This window comes from Salmo trutta, chromosome 5, assembly GCF_901001165.1.
Source record: "Salmo trutta chromosome 5, fSalTru1.1, whole genome shotgun sequence".
Classification (NCBI taxonomy): Eukaryota; Metazoa; Chordata; class Actinopteri; order Salmoniformes; family Salmonidae; genus Salmo; species Salmo trutta.
This window is the reverse complement of record NC_042961.1, coordinates 41,708,118-41,730,811: the sequence shown is the minus strand read 5'-3', so window position 1 is coordinate 41,730,811 and position 22,694 is coordinate 41,708,118. Positions and strand designations below refer to the sequence as shown.

The following is a 22,694-nucleotide window of genomic DNA, read 5'->3' as shown; positions in this document are numbered from 1 at the left end:
TGACCAAAGACAGGCCATTTGTACTAGGATTAAATGTCAGGAATTGTGAAAAACTAAGTTTAAATGTATTTGCCTGAGGTGTATGTAAACTTCCGACTTCAACTGTATATATATGCAGGTGGATTTGTACTGAGTGTCTGTAAGTGAGAAGATTCATCTATCATGTGTACATGGGAATGTACATAAGATGTGTATGTTTTGCAGTGCTGACAAGCGTGCATTTTGTGGGTATGTCAGTGTGTGTAGGTCTATGTGTGTCCAAACCAGCCCAGCATGTAAGCATGGGACATGGATTGTGTGGAACAGTCCCGCATTTATGCCCTTTGTCCCGCAACCAAACAATCATGTCCCGCATTTTATCAACAAATACAAACACCACCAATTTTTTTTAAAGTATCTTTGTCCCTTATTTAAATCAGATATTCCAAACCTGTCTCTTTCAGTCACGTTCCTTATGAAAATATATGCATATATATCATAATGATGTGGTAGCCTAAGCTTAATGGTGATGTTAAACTTCTCCAATCGTTTAGATATGATATTTTGCGCAGTGCAAGACGAGACGAAGGCCAACGTCATATAGGCTTATAGTCAACCACTATGTCTCAAATCCTTTCGGAATAAATTCCGGCTAAACTTGGGAGGACAGTTAGGCCTCCTAACTATTTACAAAAAGCGTGCTTCTGATGAAGAGCTCCAGAATTAAGGAAATAGCCATATTAGACTGAAAGATATAAGTTAATTTCGTCAAACGTGTGAGGCTCCCATGCCCATTAGTTGCTCATTCAACATATTTGCAGTACTTTACTCAATCTCATCCTAACTGTTTAACATTCCACGAGTCCAACCACAAATGTTTCCGTGGCCAAATATAAACAGATTTTCATAAAACATCCACACATGTTGTCGCTCGGTTCTGCATCACCAAATTTTGTGCAAGGGAAAAGAGTTGGATTCGCTTCAATTGCTCGTTCAGTGCTGCGGACTGCAGGGGTGTAGCAAAAATGGATATCTGTGGGTGTAGTACTGCCAGAGAACACCGGAGCCACTTCTCACAATGGTGCTCGTTTAGTAAAATTAGATAAAAGCTGAAATAATGTATTGGAAGTTCCCATAATGATTAATTGGTATTCTACATAACATAACAAAATATAATAGCACAGTATAAGGTTAAAAAACAGCAATAATTTCTTATGAGATTTTAAATTGGTTAGCAGAATAGTCCCCACAAAAAATATCATGCGGCAAAAACTTAACAGCACGCGCCGCTAGGTAGCATGAGCATTGATTGAAACAAAATACAGAGGCTATATAGTTTAAGACCATCTGCTCTAATTTGCTCACGAAACAGTCATTCAAGAAGATCTAAATGCATATGCATTGGCAGTTCGAGTATATATGGCACCCTTCAGCGCCCCCGCCAACAACAAAAAAATTCAAAAAGAAGTAACAAAGACAAATATAAACAAATTGTATAAATACAAATAAAAAAAGAGAATCAAATTATTACACTATCAATCAATCAATCAAATGCATTTATAAAGCCCTTTTTACATCAGCCGATGTCACAAAGTGCTATACAGAAACCCAGCCTAAAACCCCAAACAGCAAGCAATGCAGATGTAGAAGCACGGTGGCTAGGAAAAACTCCCTAGAAAGGCAGGAACCTAGGAAGAAACCTAGAGAGGAACCAGGCTCTGAGGGGTGGCCAGTCCTCTTCTGGCTGTGCCGGGTGGAGATTATAACAGTACATAGCCAAGATGTTCAAATGTTCATAGATGACCAGCAGGGTCAAATAATAATAATCATAGTGGTTATAGAGGGTGCAACAGGTCAGCACCTCAGGAGTAAATGTCAGTTGGCTTTTCATAGCCGATCATTCAGAGTTAGAGACAGCAGGTGCGGTTGAGAGAGAGAGAGAGTCGAAAACAGCAGGTCCGGACAAGGTAGCACATCCGGTGAACAGGTCAGGGTTCCATAGCCGCAGGCAGAACAGTTGAAACTGGAGCAGCAGCACGACCAGTTGGACTGAGGACAGCAAGAAGTCATCAGGCCAGGTGGTCCTGAGGCATGGTCCTAGGGCTCAGGTTCTCAGAGAGAAGAGAGAAAAGAGAGAAAGAGAAAAGAGAGAAAGAGAGAGAACTATTGCTAACAAAAAACACAAACTGAAATTGCACAAATCCTATATCACATAAATACACAAATAGAATAACACACTTGTAAAGAAGATGACCTGATTATTCCACTATTGCACTTCAAACAAGAAACACAAAAACTAAATTGCACAACTGCCATCTAAACCCTGACCTTTCTTGCCTTCCTTGATGCAAAGTCATCAATTACATTGTCATAAGAAATCTGCCCAGCAATTGCATGGTTAATACTGATGACAGCAAGGCCACTAAGGCGTTCCTGTGACATGGTGGACCTCAGATAGGATTTGATGAGCTTCAGCTTTGAAAAGCTCCTCTCTGCTTCAGCTACGGTCAATGGAAGAGTAAGACAAATTCCGAGAGCAGTCCACAAATTTGGATACATTTCTGAGAGCTCCCTATCGTGTATAAATATCAGCAGCTCAAGCAGGGTCATGGTCTTCGATGGCAAGTCAGACAAGTTCTTCAGTTCCTGTGCAAGCTCTCTACCATCCAAGTCTGAGTGTTCTTTATAGTGCAGTGTCATACTAAGGGCCTCACATTGTTCTGTCAGCTCCTCATTTGAGAGACTTTGGAAGGTTGACAGCACTCCAAACTTCTCTCCCACATTTTCCAATGTGTAAAATCTTTCCTGAAGGGCTGTTGCAGCATCAACAACGACATTGACACATGTCACATCCAGCTTCTTCAGGGCATCAGTCAAAGGCTCATCAAATGATTCGTATGAAAAGTGACGCTTTGTGGACCTCAGCCTTTTTTGCCTCTACATTCATACCCTCGCAAATATCCTTGGGGGAAGTTTGTGCAGTCATAAAGCCTGATGCTCTGTAGTTGCTGAGACCTCTCTCTGTCTTTCTGAGAAGACTGACTGCAACATCCAAATGCATACTGGGAGACTGCATCAGCTTGCTCACATGTTGGATCTGGCTCAAGATGTCATACCACACCACTGTACAGATGCTGAAGATGTATGATCCCACCTCCTATGACAAGGACTGGGCCTCAATTTTTATCACAGGTGTTTGGTTTGATCCCTCGCCTCAATCAGTGCCTCTCTCACCGCTGCTGCCTGATACCTCAGTGGCTCAACACTCTAAACTTTACTCTCCCACCTTGTCTCAGTCCACATCTTCAAAGTGATGTCCACTGTTCATTTCCAGGAGTCGGGCTTGGACACCTTTGTTTTTAGCTCCTCTAATCGTTTGAGAATCAGGGATGCCAAATGTTGGCCCGTGGACTCCTCTGCCTCCAAAAACCCCATGAAATGTTTCTTTATGTGGGGCTCCTCCTTCAGTGACACAATTCTAATCACAACTGACAACTGTTCAGTGTGGCTGACATCTGAGGTGCAATCTAGAACGATAGAGAATATTTTTGCCAGCTTGATGTCACTCACCATTATTGAAATGACCTTGCTGCTCAACAAATCAATGAGTTCATTCTGTATTTGGTGGCCAAGGTAGGTAGCTGGTGGTGTGACTCGAGGTCACTTTTTGGACACGGTTAAGGTTCTCTTTCATGACTGGATCAAATTGTGCCATCAGTTCAACCTCTTTGAGGAAATGTCCATTTGATGGAGAGTACAGTGCCAGATTTCTAATTGCCAGAGACTGCACAATAGCAGTCAGATGTGTCAACACCTCTCTCCATCTTATCCTCTCAGCCTCCATAAGTGCCATCTCGTGCTTATCAATTGTTTCCCTTTTTTTTATCCTCATTGCCAGTTCTTTCCATGTTTCATTGTCACGCTCTAACCATAGAGAGCCCTCGGGGTTCTCTATGGTGTTTTAGGTCAGGGCGTGACTAGGAGGGTTCTATGTATTCTATTTCTGTGTTGGTGTGTGTTTATGGTTCCCAATTGGGAAAGGGGGTGTTGTTGGGGCTGTGTTTCTGGACCTAAGGAAGGCTTTTGATACTGTAAACCATGAGATTCTCATCACAAAATTGTCCAAGTTCAACTTTTCCCCCGATGCCTTGAGATGGATGAAATCATACCTTGAAGGCAGAACTCAGTGTGTCAGAGTGAGCAATGAGCTGTCACCCACTCTTAGCTATGATGTGGGCGTGCCTCAAGGGTCAATACTGGGGCCCCTCCTGTTCAGCCGGTACATTAATGATCTGCCTTCTGTCTGTACTGGGTCTGAAGTTCAAATGTATGCAGATGATACAGTGATATATATGCATGCAAAGAGCAAACAACAAGCTGCACAAGAACTCACTACTGTAATGGTCCAGGTTACAAAGTGTCTCAGTGACTCGTGTTTGCATCTCAATGTGAAAAAAACTGTTTGCATGTTCTTCACAAAGAGGGCAACAGATGCTACTGAGCCAGATGTCTATGTGTCAGGGGAGAAGCTCCAGGTGGTATCTGATTTTAAGTACCTTGGCATCATACTTGATTCCAACATCTCTTTTAAAAAGCATGTGAAAAAGGTAATTCAAATAACCAAATTCAACCTAGTTAATTTCCGATTTATACGAAATTGTTTGACTACAGAGGTAGCAAAACTGTACTTCAAATCTATGATACTCCCCCACTTAACATAGTGCTTGACTAGTTGGGCCCAAGCTTGCTGTACAACATTAAAACCCATTCAGTCTGTCTACAAACAGGCTCTCAAAGTGCTTGATAGGAAGCCCAATCGTCATCATCACTGTTACATCCTCAGAAAGCATGAGCTCCTGAGTTGGGAAAATCTTGTGCAATACACCGACGCATGTCTTGTATTCAAGATCCTAAATGGCCTAGCTCCCCCTCCACTCAGTATTTTTGTTAAACAGAAAACCCAAACATGTGGCAGCAGATCCACATGGTCTGCCATGAGAGGTGACTGTATAGTTCCCTTAAGGAAAAGCACCTTTAGTAAATTCGCTTTCTCTGTGAGAGCTTCCCATGTCTGGAATACACTGCCATCAGACACACAAAACTGCACCACATATCACACTTTCACAAAATGCATGAAGACATGGCTAAAGGTCAATCAGATTTGTGAACATAGTCCCTAGCTGTGTATTGCCACTTTCCATGTTGTCTTTGTCTGTAGCTTGTGAGGTGTGGAAACACTTTGTTGCTTTTATGGATTTTGTCTTGTTGCTTTTTGTTCTATGTTGCTCTGTCTGTATGCTACAACTTGCTTGTCCTATGTTTCTCTGTCTGTATGCTATGTCTTGCTTGTCCTATGTTGCTCTGCGTGTGCTCACTGCTCAATGATTGTCTATATTGTAATTGTTTTTAATAACCTGCCCAGGGACTGCGGTTGAAAATTAGCCGGCTGGCTTAAACCGGCACTTTTACTGAAACGTTGATTAATGTGCACTGTCCCTGTAAAAATAAAATAAACTCAAACTCAAACTCAATTGGAGGCAGCTGAATATCGTTGCCTCTAATTGGGGATCATACTTAGTGTGTCCCTTTTCCCATATTGTTTAGAGTTATTGCCTATGTGCGCTACGTATTGACACGTTCGTTAAATCTTTGTTGTTGTTTTGTAAGTTTCACTTTAATAAATATGTGGAACTCTACTCACACTGCGCCTTGGTCCGCTTATTTATTCAATGAACGTGACAGAATATCCCACCATAACAGGACAAAGCAGCGTGCACAAGGAGCGGTCAGCTGAACCGGGGAGAGAGCCAGAGACCGTCTGGGAGTCGATGGAGCTGTTGGAGGAGGGAGATCGGAGAGAGATGTTGGTTAGGTGTATTCTGCACCACACTCGCCCTGAAGAGTGTGTAATCAGTCCGGTGCCACTTGTGGCGGCTCCACGCACCAGGCCCCCAGTGCGCCTTCCCAGCCCAGTACGTCCTGTGCCGGCTCCCCGCACTCACCCTGAAGAGCGTGTCATCAGTCCGGTGCCACCTGTGGCGGCTCCACGCACCAGGCCTCCAGTGCGCCTTCCCAGCCCAGTACGTCCTGTGCCGGCTCCCCGCACTCGCCCTGAAGAGCGTGTCATCAGTCCGGTGCCACCTGTGCCGGCTCCCCGCACTCGCCCTGAAGAGCGTGTCATCAGTCCGGGGAAACCTGTGCTGGCTCCACGCACCAGGTCTCCGGTGCGCCTCCCCAGTCCGGTACGTCCTGTGCCGGCTCCCCGCACTCGCCCTGAAGAGTGTGTCACCAGCCCTGAGTCTCCAGCACCGGTGCCCAGTCCAGTCCAGGCACGGCGTCCAGTCCCGCTCCATGGCCGGAGCCTTCCTCTGCATTGGTGCCCAGTCCGGGCACGGTGTTCTGCCCGGCTCCATGCCCGGATTCGCGGTCTGAGCGGGTGCTACGTCCCGCACCGGAGCCGCCACCAACGCTAGTTGCCCACCCTAACCCTCCCCATCTAGTTTCAGGTTTTGCGTCGGAGTCCGCACCTTTGGGGGGGTACTGTCACGCCCTAACCATAGAGAGCCCTCGGGGTTCTCTATGGTGTTTTAGGTCAGGGCGTGACTAGGGGGGTTCTATGTATTCTATTTCTGTGTTGGTGTGTGTGTATGGTTCCCAATTGGAGGCAGTTGAATATCGTTGCCTCTAATTGGGGATCATACTTAGTGTGTCCCTTTTCCCAACTGCGTTGTGGGATATTATTTAGAGTTAGTGCCTATGTGCGCTACGTATTGGCACATTCGTTAAATCTTTGTTGTTGTTTTGTAAGTTTCATTTTAATAAATATTTGGAACTCTACTCACGCTGCGCTTTGGTCCGCTTATTTAGTCAATGAACGTGACATTCATGCAGTTTTGGTGTTCTGGACTGCTGTCGTGTGAAGTCAGCAAAGAACTTGCATGTTTCCAGTCTGTCAGTCCTGAGTTTGCTAACTACATTTTCTTCTTAGAAAAGAGTTTGCAGCTGAAGCAGAAGAGGCTGTTGTTTCTTTCAGAATACACCAACCAACTTCTAGGGATTCTTCACCACTCAGCAAGGTCTTCCTGAAATACTGGTGGTGGCGACTTCTTCTATCACTCTCATTCCTTGGGAAAACAAAGTTAGGTGGTACCTCACTTGGTCCTCTGCAAACTAGTTGTGTCCGAATTCTGTCAGTCAGAACTGAAGGCCAGTCAGCAGGGTCTGTAGACAGTGGTTCATCCTCAGCAGCAGGATTTGGTGAGGATGCTGCTACAGGCATTTCTAATGGGCATTAGTTTACACACGTTATTCACAGAATTTATAGTGGTGGAACATCCCACATACATCCCCAGTAACAATAAAATCATCATTGTTACCTACAATATGGAAACTTAAAACTTAGCAAAAGGGAAATTATTTATTTTGTTTATGTTTTGCAGGGATGCACACATAAACACATGTGCGTGTACCCACACACACACACACACCTGAAGAATCCTGCTGGGGAGAAGTGGAAGCAAATGGGTCTTCATCCTCATCCTCAGTCTCAGACAACATTTGTGAAGACACCTGTGTGGCTGAGGAGGTGGATCGCTCCTCATCTTGAGGCTCCGAGATCATTTCTGAAGAGGCCTGTGTGGCTGAGGAGGTAGATGCCTCCTCATCCTGGCCAGTGCCAGAGGGTGCTCCAAAATATTTCAGAAGTGCCCCTGAATTTGCATTGAAATACTGTATATGAGTCTGACACCCTAAATACATTTGTTGCACAATTAAATATACATGTCATTATGAACAATTGATCAAACTTTCAGAATAGGAACCAAATGAACCATACGACCTCCTTGGCTAATTCTAGGCATAAGACACCCCTTAAGACTCAATATATCACACAAGATACAAAATATCAGCATAATATAGACGTATTTTAAGTTAGCCTACAGCGTTGCAAATTCCCCTTACTGAGCTCAGGACCTAGTCAATACAATCACAGAAAACCTTAATGATGTCACCTCAATAAAAGTTAACCAAATCAATAATGTGCTAGTTAGGTGGTAATCATTTTGCTGCAGGCTACACACATTATCATGATGAAACTGTGTGAAATTATATCCAATGTTATGTAAGCTAGTAGGACAGAAAACGGAATATTGTCCCCCTATGTGTAATAGGGGTGGCAGGTAGCCTACTGGTTAGAGCGTTGGGCCAGTCACCGAAAGATTGCGAGAACAAATCCCTGAGCTAACAAGGTAAAAATCTGTCGTTCTGCCCCTGAACAAGGCAGTTAACCCACTGTTCCTAGGCCGTCATTGTAAATAAGAATTTGTTCTTAACTGACTTGCCTGGTTAAATAAATAAAGTATAAAAATAGCAAAGCAAGCAACATAGTAACATAGCCTAACAAACATAAGTGTTTTACTAGCCTATTTCATTACATGCATAATATTTTACTCATAAAGAGATGACATAGCTGCATACCTTTATCTTTTGCACGTTTCCCCTCTTCTTCTTTCCTCTTTTTCCTAAACTGGGCACCTGATGGCTTAGACCTTTTCTTATCCATTTGTGTTGATTTGGCACTTGAGCATCAATACATTACCCATCCCATCCCCCAACACTGTTGACCAAGAGTCAAGACTAAACCAATTCACCTTGGTGGTGTGCAGACTGGTTTTATATTATTCTTAATGATTTCACACAAACCATAAAAAAATGCAACAATATGTCTGTGAAACTAAATATTCACAGTATTATGAATGAATTGTGGTTTATTTGGTAGCATTTCGTAGTGTGACTGATTTTACTAATTGCATTAGTACTGTACAAAGTTAGAGGTGCGCTATTTGATAGATTCCCCCGCTCCCCCTACCTTGGGCTTCCAGTGGGGAGACCTGAGGTCAGCCTACCCCCGCCTCCCTCCCCATCTCATACTTCTGAGTGGGAGACCTTCCCAGGCAGTAGCCTGCCTAGCTCACAAACCAGAATCAGGGCGCCCACTCCGACAAGGTTAATTGACCCACAGTCCCACACGGTGACATGATATCATTGACGTGACGTGCAAACGAGCAATAGAAAACCGCTCTCGCAAATGTCAAATTCACCATCTTGCCCCCCGGGGCGGCTGCCCTGTGTGTCCCATACCTAAATCTGCTTCTGTGCATATGCAAATACTACCAAATGTTTCATTCATGTAGGCAACACGGTCCAGTTAATGTCCTGCAAAATCATCCTGTTGTCCCGCACTTTGAGGTTTTTAAAGTGGTCACCCTAGCGTGTGCATGCATACACACGCGTCTGGGCGTCCGCTCTCTCGTGTGTGAGTGTATCATCTCCCCTACCTGCCCAGCCATTCTGAGATGACGCCCACACAGAAGGAAGAGATCATGCCTCCTATAGAGAAGATGGCTACCGACAGTGACCACAGAGTGGTGAGTGTAGCGGTGGGAATGGGCTCTCCATACCGGTGCACCCATGTAGCATTGTAGTCCGCCTCAATGATCTGGAAAGGCAGGAGAAGAGAGATGAGATGAGACCGTGACAAGACAATGAGGAGACAGATGAGCCATCCAATAGAGCTAACATTTTTTCCTTAGTTATAGCAGGAAGACTGTAACCTGGTCCCAGATCTGTTTGTGCTGTCCTAGCATGACAGGGATCATAGGAGTTGGTAAGACAGACCTGGGACCAGGCCAGGAAGACAACAATGTCAAGACAAAATTTCTTTATGAGCTTTGTTCAAATTGGTTCCGTTAATTGGAGCGTTGTGCATCCTTCCAACACCAGAGTTCTTGGTTTGATTCCCGCATGGCATGGGCCACATATACTGAATCAAGGTAAGTGTATACAAAAGTGTTACTTCCTCGAGATAAATGCTTTGGCAATGGAACAGAGAGAGACGTGCTTTGTGTGAATACAATGACAAACTGTTCTGTGAAGGCCGGGTATAACCACCACTCAATACTATGTGCTTCTTGCCAATATGGTCTGTCAAAATGGTCTATCAAAATCAAGAATTTAACGCAAATAGATTGTCTTCAATGGATTGACTTTCAACGAGTAGCACTGTTGAGTCAAGAGTTTCTTTTGGGCCTGAAGTTTTCGCCTGGTTAATAGATGGCACAGGGTTCAAGGTTTTGGCTCATGTGTAAAGAGGTTCAAGGGACCAGGACTCATGACCAGAGAGTAAATACCAGCGGGGGCACGTCGGTTGTAAGGCCTCTCTCGTAACACAACTCACCTGACTAACTCCATCTGTTTCTCTGTCTGACTCATTCCCTGTCTGTATCTAAATACAGATACTATCAGATTCCTAAGAATCTGCCTCAATATACACTGAACAAAAATATTAAACGCAGCATGTAAAGTGTTGGTCCCATGTTTCATGAGCTGAAATAAAATATCCCAGAAATGTTCTATATGCACAAAAAGCTTATTTCTCTCAAATGTTGTGCACAAATTTGTTTAAATCCCTGTTATTGAGCATACCTCCATTGCCAAGATAATCCATCCACCTGAGAGGTGTGGCATATCAAGAAGCTGATTAAACAGCATGATCATTATACAGTTGCACCTTGTGCTGGGGACAATAAAAGGCCACTCTAAAATGTGCAGTTTTTTCATACAACACAATGCCACAGATGTCTCAACTTTTGAGGGAGCATGCAGTACATGCTGATTGCAGGAATGTCCACCAGAGCTGTTGCCAGAGAATTGAATGTTAATTTCTCTACCATAAGCCGCCTCCAATGCTGTTTTAGAGAATTTGGCAGTACTTCCAACCGGCCTCACAACTGCAGACCACGTGTATTGCATCGTGTGGGCGAGCGGTTTGCTGACATCAATGTTGTGAACAGAGTGCCCCATGGTGGCGGTGGGGTTATGGTATGGGCAGACATAAACTATGGACAACGAACACAATTGCATTTTATCGATGGCACCTCATTTTATCGATGGCAATTTCAATGCACATAAATACCGTGACGAGATCCTGAGGCGCATTTTGAGGACCATTTTTTGTAAGGTATCTTTGACCAACAGATGCATATCTGTATTCCCAGTCATGTGAAATCCATAGATAAGGGCCTAATTAATTTATTTCAATTGACAGATTTCCTCATATGAACTGTAACTCAGTAAAATCTTTGAAATTGTTCCATGTGGCGTTTATATTTTTATTCAGTATAGATTTGTTAACTTGTCAGATGAGGAGTTGAATGATACTGCTGTCTACACAAAATGCAATATATGCAGCATGAAACTGATTCTACATTTGATATAATATACTGTTGATATATGTACCTATATATTTTATGAATAATATCTGATACACAGTACCCAAGCTAGCACATAAAGTTCTCAGAACCATATGTTTCTTAGAGATTGGTGAGAGCATGGTTGTTCTATGGTTATTTTGCAAACAACCATCCCACAACTTTCTAGGAATGGTGCAGGATAGTTGCTTGCCTTTGGAACATTCTCAGCACATTTAAAAACATTATTTTATTGATATTTCATTACTTTAACAGAACGTTTGATTAAAAGTTCAAACATGGTTACATTTCATTTCAATTTTGGTAACGTTCTAGGAGCTTTCTCCAACTGGTTTGACATTGGGAATGTTGTCAAATTGTTTCAAGAACGTAAAGAAACAACATTCTTCTGTGGGAATTTCAGTACTTCAGCATAACGTTCCTACAGGTTTCCTCGTGGTTCTATTTAAAGTCATGTTCTCAAATTGTTCCGAGAATGTTAAGACATTTTTCAATAAAAACTACAAGAACACTTTAGTAATATTCAGAGAACGCTCTGAGAATGTTATTTAAAAACGTACATTCCATTCTCAGCATCAACCAAACTCTCTCTATCCTCTATCTTGTTAAATGTGTTCTGGTGTGTTGTCCACGCTCATTAATTGGCCACTCCTGATCTTAATGAGTGCTTGTCCAGGCTGTATCACATCTGGCCGTGATTGGGAGTCCCATAGGGTGGCACACAATTGGCCCAGCATCGTCTGGGTTTGGCCGGGGTAGGCCATCATTGTAAATAAGAATATATTCTTAACTGACTTGCCTAGTTAAATAAAGGTTAAATATATATATTTTTTAAATGGTTTCCTTTGAAATGGTCTCTGTTTTAATAGACTAAAATGAACAGTTTTGAATGCCTAAAAAACATGGCATGCTAGCCCCATTGTGGTAGCATGGGTACCAGTTTCTTCAGCTAATCCACTCACTGTACTCCATGCCATGTGCCAAAGAGACTGGCCATTCTGCTTTCTTCAAATATGAACATTCTTTCATTAATGAGATCAAGGAGAACAGAGGATTTAATGCTGATTCGATCACCCTCACACCTATCCTCCAATCACAACGATTATGCAAATATTCAAATCTTATCATCTTTTTCCTCCACAAAACACGTCATTATCTGGTTGCTAAGCAACCGGTTTTTGTTTGTTGCTAGCTCAAGTCTAAATTCTCAAAGTAAATACAGTAATTCCAACCACAAAACGTCTTAGATTTGATTTTATGCCTCAAAATAGAACCTGCCTAACATCTAAATTTGTGTTTTTGACTTTATTATAAATTCTAATTCTATTTTCCAGGCACCACATGTTGTAATGGAAAATATTATTTCCAACAACCAATGAGCAAGTCCGCTGTAAATCCAGCATATATTGAATGTTGTAGACTGCCAAAAGGCCAGTCTCTTTGGCAGTGACAAGGAGTGGAATGTTAGCTAAAGAGACTGGTATTCAGACTACCATCCTGGTGGCTCAGTGGAGTAATTCCATGGCCAGAGAACATTAGATTACAGGTTTGAATCTCACTTATACTGTGCCACAATAAAAAAAAAAGTATGTGTTTGCATGATTAATGCCTAAGGAAATACATTTCCATGTGTCCTATCTGTGCTTGGACTTCAAAAAAGCTAACCCAAAATAAGTTAGCAGTGTTATTAAAAGTCTTATTGAAACATTCAGTAAAAGCTTTAAGGTAGTTATAAAAAAAACTCCAAATAACCTATAATTTTGCTCTCAGAGCATTAATAAAACCTCACAGGAAAACTTTCAAGGAACCAGAGTAAAACATTCTCAGAACCTCCCTGCTACCTAAAAATAAATGTTCCCAGAACAGGATACATTTTCACTTCTGTTCTCAGAACGTTTAAAAAAAAATCAGTTTAACCGGTCAGGAAACAACCAATGTGAAACCAAAAACATACGTTCTCACAACTTTCAAGGAACCAAATGTGCAAGCTGGGTATGTTTCAATATATTTGATGTAAACTCAGAAAAAAAGAAATGTCCTCTCACTGTCAACGTGTTTATTTTCAGCAAACTTAACGTGTAAATATTTGTAGGAACATAAGATTCAACAACTGAGACATAAACTGAACAAGTTCCACAGACATGTGACTAACAGAAATGGAATAATGTGTCCCTGAACAAAGGGGGGGTCAAAATCAAAAGTAACAGTCAGTATCTGGTGTGGCCACCAGCTGCATTAAGTACTGCAGTGCATCTCCTCCTCATAGACTGCACCAGATTTGCCAGTTCTTGCTGTGAGATGTTACCCCACTCTTCCACCAAGGCACCTTCAAGTTCCCGGACATTTCTGGGGGGAATGGCCCTAGCCCTCACCCTCCGATCCAACAGGTCCCAGACGTGCTCAATGGGATTGAGATCCGGGCTCTTCGCTGTCAGAACACTGACATTCCTGTCTTGCAGGAAATCATGCACAGAACGAGCAGTACGGCTGGTGGCATTGTTATGCTGGAGGGTCATGTCAGGATGAGCCTGCAGGAAGGGTACCACATGAGGGAGGAGGATGTCTTCCCTGTAATGCACAGCTTTGAGATTGCCTGCAATGATAACAAGCTCAGTCCGATGATGCAGTGACACAGTGACACAGTGAGTACAGGCCTTGGTGTAACGCTCATTCCTTTAACGATATACGCGTATCCGACCATCACCCCTGGTGAGACGAAACCGCGACTTGTCAGTGAAGAGCACTTTTTGCCAGTCCTGTCTGGTCCAGCGACGGTGGGTTTGTGCCCGTAGGCGACGTTGTTGCCGGTGATGTCTGGTGAGGACCTGCCTTACAACAGGCCTACAAGCCCTCAGTCCAGCCTCTCTCAGCCTATTGCGGACAGTCTGAGCACTGATGGAGGGATTGTGCGTTCCTGGTGTAACTCGGGCAGTTGTTGTTGCCATCCTGTACTAGTCCCGCAGGTGTGATGTTCGGATATACCGATCCTGTGCAGGTGTTGCTACACGTGGTCTGCCACAGCGAGGACGATCAGCTGTCGGTCCTGTTTCCCTGTAGCTCTGTCTTAGGCGTCTCACAGTGCGGACATTGCAATTTATTGCCCTGGCCACATCTGCAGTCCTCATGCCTCCTTGCAGCATGCCTAAGGCACATTCACGCAGATGAGCATGAACCCTGGGCATCTTTCTTTTGGTGTTTTTCAGAGTCAGTAGAAATGCCTCTTTAGTGTCCTAAGTTTTCATAACTGTGACCTTAATTGCCTACCATCTGTAAGCTGTTAGTGTCTTAACGACCATTCCACAGGTTCATGTTCATTAATTGTTTATGGTTCATTGAACAAGCACGGGAAACAGTGTATAAACCCTTTACAATGAAGATCTGTGAAGTTATTTGGATTTTTACGAATTATCTTTGAAACACAGGAACATCCCTGAAAAAGGGACATTTCTTTTTTTGCTGAGTTTATGATTGATTGCTGATGTATGTCCCAATATATTTGATGTACAGTTGAAGTCGGATGTTTACATACACCTTAGCCAAATACATTTAAACTCAGTTTTCACAATTCCTGACATTTAATCCTAGTAAAAATGCCCTGTCTTAACTCAGTTAGCATCCCCACTTTACTTTAAGAATGTGAAATGTCAGAATAATAGTAGACAGAATTATTTATTTCAGCTTTTATTTCTTTCATCACATTCCCAGTGGGTCATAAGTTTACATACACTCAATTAGTATTTGGTAGCATTGCCTTTAAATTGTTTAACTTGGGTCAAACGTTTCGGGTATGTAAAGCCTTCCACAAGCTTCCCACAATAAGTTGGGTGATTTTTGGCCCATTCCTCCTGACACAGCTGGTGTAACTGAGTCAGGTTTGTAGGCCTCCTTGCTCGCACACGCCTTTTCAGTTCTGCCCACACATTTTCTATAGGATTGAGGTCAGGGCTTTGTGATGGCCACTCCAATACCTTGACTTTGTTGTCCTTAAGCCATTTTGCCACAACTTTAGAAGTATGCTTGGGCTCATTGTCCATTTGGAAGACCCATGTGTGACCAAGCTTAAACTTCCTGACTGATGTCTTGAGATGTTGCTTCAATATATCCACATAATTGTCCTTCCTCATGATGCCATATATTTTGTGAAGTGCACCAGTCCCTCCTGCAGCAAAGTACCCCCACAACATGAAGCTGCCACCCTCGTGCTTCACGGTTGGGATGGTGTTCTTTGGCTTGCAAGCCTCCCCCTTTTTCCTCCAAACATAACGATGGTCATTATGGCCAAACAGTTCCATTTTTGTTTCATCAGACCAGAGGACATTACTCCAAAAAGGACGATCTTTGTCCCATGTGCAGTTGCAAACTGTAGTCTGGCTTTTTTATGGCGGTTTTGGAGCAGTGGCTTCTTCCTTGCTGAGCGGCCTTTCAGGTTATGTTGATATAGGACTTGTTTTACTGTGGATATAGATACTTGCATACCTGTTTCCTCCAGCATCTTCACAAGGTCCTTTGCTGTTGTCTGGGATTGATTTGCACCAAAGTACGTTCATCTCTAGGAGACAGAACACATCTCCTTCCTGAGTGATATGATGGCTGCATGGTCCCATGGTGTTTATACTTGCATACTATTGTTTGTACAGATGAACGTGGTACCTTCAGGCGTTTGGAAATTGCTCCCAAGGATGAACCAGACCTGTGGAGGTTTACAATTTTTATTCTGAGGTCTTGGCTGATTTCTTTTGATTTTCGAAAGATTTCAAGCAAAGAGACACTGAGTTTGAAGGTAGGCCTTGAAATACATCCACATGTACACCTCCAATTGACTCAAATGATCTCAATTAGCCTATCAGAAGCTTCTAAAGCCATGACATCATTTTCTGGAATTTTCCAAGCTGTTTAAAGGCACAGTCAACTTAGTGTATGTAAACTTCTGTCCCACTGGAATTGTGATACACTGAATTATAAGTGAAATAATCTGTCTGTAAACAATTGTTGCAAAAATTACTTGTGTCATGAAAAAGGTAGATGTCCTAACCCACTTGCCAAAACTATAGTTTGTTAACAAGAAATTTGTGGAGTGGTTGAAAAACGAGTTTTAATGACTCCAACCTAAGTGTATGTAAACTTCTGACTCCAACTGTATGTTAGCTGATATATTCTAATATTTTTTATTTCTGTTACATCAAATATATTATAAAATTTTTAGCTATGTTAGCTGATATATGTTCTAATATATTTGGTGTATGTTAGCTGATATATGATCTGCTATATTTGATGTATTAGTAATTAGCTGATATATGTTCTGATATTTGCCTCTGTCACATCAGAACCCCATGACCACCAAACCACAACTAATGCCCCCTTATGAGAAGGGGGCTTTACGACAGTGAATCTAAGAGATTGTCTAGATTGCAGCGAGAGCATCTAACTATATATTGTTCAGGGAGGCTGTACGTGCACTATGGTGTGTTTCTCGCCGAACGCGACACCACCCGCCCTTGTCTGTGTCACAGCGTGAACCCTCAACAAACCTTGTGAGTGTCGCCCTAAAAAAAGCCCAAAATAGCCCCTCTTTCCCATGACACCAGAATCGTTGCCTTAAACCCCTCTGCCTCCGATTTCACCCTTGGCTGTTAAGGATATCTGAGATGTGGGGGGGGGTAGATCTGGGGGGGGGGGGGGGGGGGGGTAGATGGGGGTAGATAGATGTGTGGACTGTGCAGGCTTGCGGATGGGTGAGTAGGGCGAGGAGGCAGGGTGAGGTGTGAGGTTTGGGGGTATTTTTTGGCAACGCTGTGTGTTTCCTCATGCGGCTCGTGTTGACATTACTTGGATGCTCCCCTGGCCACTCTCTCTTCTGCTCTTTCCCTCTCTTGTCTCCAATATATTTCTTCCTCCTGCTCTCTTTATCCATCTCCTATTCTGTAATAGTACATCCATCCACACAGTCTCTATTCCCCCTATCTCCCTCTCTATTCTATATCCCTACATGTCTTCTTTCCTCTATCCCGACATTTCATTTAGTTTGTATCCTTAATTGATTGCACTGACAATAATATGTTGCTTTTAAAACCTATAGACTCTACTTCATTGTGAACGGGACAAACCTGGTCCTGAGAAAAAAGACAACAATAGCCTGTTTCCGAAAAGGTCCTATTAATAATTTATTGAAGCGCTATTCATTACATAAAGAATCTCAAAGCGCTTTAAAGCAACACAAAAAAGACAAGCAATTTAGAAATCAACAACATCATTCATGAGATGGTAGATCATGAGAGGGTTGGAAAGTTCATGGCTTGAGTGACCATTGGAGGGAGGTGGTCAAATGAGATGAACAATTTAAAAAAATGTTTTTTATAATTTCATGCAATTCTAATCATTTTACTCTTCCCTCACCCTTGACCCATCCCCCTCTACTTTCTTCACAGCCTCAGCATACGACACCTTCTGCACTACTCTGACTATGGCCACTTCAACCTGCCTCTCTCGCACCGGACACTTCCGATCCCCAGCGGCATGGTCACCCCTACAGTTAACACACACAACCTTATCCACTGAAACTACACAATCTTCTGTCCCTTGCCCTCCTGCACACTACCCACATCTTGGAATCTCCTTCCTACACACTGACATGACCATAAACATGGCACCTGAAACAACACAGTGGATTCAGCACAAAAGCTCTAACAGGATAACTGATATATCCTAACATAACTTTAATTAATCAGTTGGATGGGCATTTGATTTCTATAGGCGGCAAGTTTTTTTCTCACGGGCCTTCCTGTTGCAGCAAACCGTTCGCCCACAGCACGCCAGACACGCTGTCTGCCATCTGCCCGGTACAGTTGAAACCGGGATTCACTTTTCCAGCGTGCCACTGGCCATCGAAAGTGAGTATTTGCCCACTGAAGTCAGTACGACGCTGAACTGCAGTCAGGTCAAGACCCTTGACTTTTTCCACATTTTGTTACGTTACAGCCTTATTCTAAAATTGATTAAATGACAAAGCAAAAACATTTTTTTATATATACATTTTTTTTTATTGAAAATAAAAACCGGAAATATCACATTTCAAATCAAATGTTATTTATCACGTGCTCCGAATACAACAGTTGTAGACCTTACCGTTAAATGCTTACTTACAAGCCCTTAACTCTTTCTTGAACTAAAGTAAAAATGGTCAAATAAAAATAAAAAGTAACACAATAAAAATAATGAGGCTATATACAGAGAGTACCGGTACCGAGTCAATGTGCAGGGGTTCAGGTTATTCAAGTTATTTTGTAGGTAGGGGTAAAGTGACTATGTATAGATAATAAACAGTGAGTAGTAGCAGTGTAAAAACAAAAGGGGGGGGGCATTTGATTAATTGTTCAGCAGTCTTATGGCTTGGGTGTAGAAGCTGTTAGGGAGTCTTTTGGTCCTAGACTTCGCGCTCCAATGCCGCTTGCCGTGCGATAGCAGAGAGAACCGACTATGACTTGGGTGACTGGAGTCTTTGACAATTATTTGGGCCTTCCTTGACACCACCTAGTATATAGGTCCTGGATGGTAGGAAGCTTGCCCACAGTGATGTACTGGGCCGTACGCACTACCCTCTGTAGCGCCTTACTGCAGAGCAGTTGCCATACCAGGCGGTGATGCAACCGGCCAGGATGCTCTCGATGGTGCAGCTGTAGAACTTTTTGACGATCTGGGGACCCATGCCAATTCTTTTCAATCTCCTGGGGGGGGTTAAGGTGTTGTCGTGTCCTCTTTACGACTGTCTTGGTGTGTTTGGACTATGATAGTTCGTTGGAGATGTGGACACCAAGGAACTTGAAACTCTCGACCTGCTCCACTACAGCCCCGGCGATGTTAATGGGGGCTGTTCGGCCCGCCTCTTCCTGTAGTCCACGATCACCTCCTTTGTCTTGCTCACATTGAAGGAGAGCTTAGTGATAAGCTTTGTGGGCACTATGGTGTTGAACACTGAGCTGTAGTCAATTAACACCATTCTAACATAGGTGTTCCTTTTGTCCAGGTGGGAAAGGGCAGAGTTGAGTGCGATTGAGATTGCATCATCTGTGGATCTGTTGGGGCGGTATGCGAATTGGAGTGGGCCTAGGGTTTCCGGGATGATGGTGTTTATGTGAGCCATGACCAGCCTTTCAAAGCACTTTATGGCTACTGGGGCGGTAATCATTTAGGCAGGTTACCTTCGCTTCCTTGGGCACAGGGTTTGCTTGAAAAAAGTAGGTATTACAGACTCGGTCAGGGAGAGGTTGAAAATGTCAGTGAAGACACTTGCCAGATGGTCCGCGCATGCATTGAGTACACGTCCTGGTAATCCGTCTGGCCCTGCGGCTTTGTGAATGTTGACCTGTTTAAAGGTACGAAACGGCTGGTGCTCTCATGCATGCTTCGGTGTTGCTTGCCTCGAAGCGAGCATAAAAGGCCTTTAGCTCGTCTGGTAGGCTCGCATCACTGTGCAGCTCACGGCTGGGTTTCCCTTTGTAGTCCATAATAGTTTTCAAGCCCTGCCACATCTGACGAGTGTCAGAGCTGATGTAGTAGGATTCAATCTTAGTCTTGTATTGATGCTTTGCCTGTTTGATGGTTCGTTTGAGGGCGTAGCGGGATTTCTTATAAGCGTCCGGATTAGTGTTCCGCTCCTTGAAAGCGGCAGCTCTAGCCTTTAGCTCGGTGCGGTTCCCTGTAATCCATGGCTTCTGGTTGGGATATGTGTGTATGGTCACTGTGAGGACGACGTCGTCGATACAGTGACTGAGGTGGTATACTCCTCAATGCCATTGGATGAATCCCGGAACAAATTCCAGTCTGTGCTAGCAAAACAGTCCTGTAGCGTAGCATGCGCGTCATCTGACCACTTCCATATTGAGCGAGTCACTGGTACTTCCAGCTTTAGTTTTTGCTTGTACGCAGGAATCAGGAGGATAGAATTATGGTCAGATTTGCCAAATCGATGGCGAGGGAGAGCTTTGTATGTGTCTCTGTGTGTGGAGTAAAGGTGGTCTAGAGTTTTTGTCCCCCTTTAGTTGCACATGTGACATGCTGATCGAAATTTGGTAAAACAGATTTAAGTTTGCTTGCATTAAAGTCCCCGGCCACTAGGAGCGCCGCTACTAGATGTGCATTTGCTTGTTTGCTTATGGCTTTATACAGCTCGTTGAGTGTGGTCTTAGTGCCAGCATTGGTTTGTGGTGGTAAATAGACAGTTCCAAATAATATAGATGAGAACTCTCTTGGTAGATAGTGTGGTCTACAGCTTATCATGAAGTACTCTACCTCAGGTGAGCAATACCTCGAGACTTCTTTAAAATTAGAAATTGCGCAACAGCTGTTATTTACGTATAGAAACACATTCCCGCCCCTCGTCTTACCAGACATAGCTTCTCTGTCTTGCCGATGCACGGAATACCCAGCCAGCTCTATAGTATCCGTTCAGCCACGACTCAATGAAACATAAGATATTATAGTTTTTAATGTCCCGTTGGTAGGATAGTCTTAATCGTAGATCATCCATTTTAGTTTCCAGTGATTGCACGTTGGCCAATAGTACGGATGGTAGTGGCAGTTTACTCATACATAAGTATTCAGACCCTTTACTCAGTACTTTGTTGAAGCACCTTTGGCAGTGATTACAGCCTAGAGTCTTCTTGGGTATGAATTTGGGGAGTTTCACCCATTCTTCTCTGCAGATCCTCTCAAGCTCTGACAGATTGGATGGGGAGCGTCGCTGCACAGCTATTTTCAGGTCTCTCCAGAGATGTTTGATCGGGTTTAAGTCGGGCTCTGGCTGGGCCACACAAGGACATTCAGAGACTTCTCTCGAAGGCACTCCTGCATTGACTTGGCTGTGTGCTTAGGGTCACTGTCGTGTTGGAAGGTGAACCTTCACCATAGTCTAAGGTCATGAGCACTCTGGACCAGGTTTTCTTCAAGGATCTCTCCGTACTTTGTTTTCCCTCGATCCTGACTAGTCTCCCAGTCACTGCAGCTGAAAAACATCCCCACAGCACCACCATGCTTCACCTTAGTGATGGTGCCAGATTTCCTCCAGACATGACTCTTAGCATTCAGGCCAAAAAGTTAAATCATAGTTTTATCAGACCAAAGAATCTTGTTTCCCGTGGTCTGAGTCCTTTAGGTGCCTTTTGGCAAAATCCAAGCGGGCTGTCATGTGCCTTTTACTGAGGGGTGGCTTCCATCTGGCCACTCAACCATAAAGGCGTGATTGGTGGAGTGCTGCAGAGATGCTCTCCCATCTCCACAGAGGAACTCTAGAGCTCCGTCAGAGTGACCATCGGGTTCTTGGTCACCTCCCTCCAATGAAGTTGCATAAACATCTCAAGGATGGTCAATGGAAACAGGATGCGCCTGAGCTCAATTTCGAGTCTCATAGCAAAGGATCTGAAGACTTATGTAAATATGGTATTTCTGTTTTTATTTATAATACATTTGCACAGATTTAAAAAAAAAACTGTTTTGATTCCTCATTATGGGGTATTGTGTGTAGATTGATGAGATTATTATAATTTTTTTATCCATTTTAGAATAAGGCTGTAACGTAACAAAATGTGGAAAAAGTTAAGGGATCTGAATACTTTCCGAATGCACTGTTTGTAGCCCATATATCTGATGCTGTCTGGTCAGAAAACAGTATGACATGCCATACTCCTTTTTGTCCAGACAGCATCAGATACATGGTCTACACATACTGAGGCAGAGGAGCGCTGTTTCACTAGCTCGGATGCTTTATCTGAGATTGACGCTTCTTTCTGTCGGCGCGGGTCTCGGTCAAATAAATGATCAATATTTCAATATTTCGACCTCATGGTGCCATGGCAACAGTAAGCATGTTTTAGTCATCCTAAAGGTATTAATTCACAGATCAGCTCTTAAATTCCCAGATCAGCTCCTATGTGATAACTCACTCACGCTGTTCTCAGACCAGGCTCTGCCCTTTACCAGATGAAACAATGAGACCAGGCTTAGGTGGGTAGAATCAAGGGGATGTCTGTGTAAATGTCAACTCACTTTATTCCCTCACGTGCCCCTCTCAGACTCTACATCGATAAAACCCTTCAAATTAAAACCTGTCACAGGTATATTTACAGCCATCAGCATGTTCAACTAAATGTGAGATGGAACATTGAAATGCTGTTGAGATGCTTAACCTTCTCACCCAGTTTTGAAATGTGTAACAATTAGGTCAGCTATTGGCTTAGGGCCATGGTTCTGGCTCATTCATACCAAGTAACTAGCTACATTTCAGTGAACATTACCCATCTAGCACATTTGGTTCGTTGGAATTTATGGAATGTATGTTTTTGGATGTGAGAACGAAGCCAAACGTTTCCTGACCGGTAAAATGTAACGTTTTTTAAACGTTCTGAGAACGGAAGTTAACATTTTGCCTGTTGTGTATTGATATTCTAGTTTTGTCCC

General features: G+C 43.3%; 1 protein-coding gene across 1 annotated transcript in view; it reads right to left on the bottom strand.

The window, feature by feature from the left end:
• Nucleotides 1–22,694, bottom strand: part of LOC115194177 (solute carrier family 2, facilitated glucose transporter member 4) — a 42,274-nt gene that overhangs the window by 7,603 nt on the left and 11,977 nt on the right. Inside the window, exon 3 of the mRNA XM_029753631.1 lies at nt 9,315–9,475. Within this exon, the coding sequence (XP_029609491.1) occupies nt 9,315–9,475 (161 nt within the window). The remainder of the gene's footprint in view (nt 1–9,314; nt 9,476–22,694) is intronic.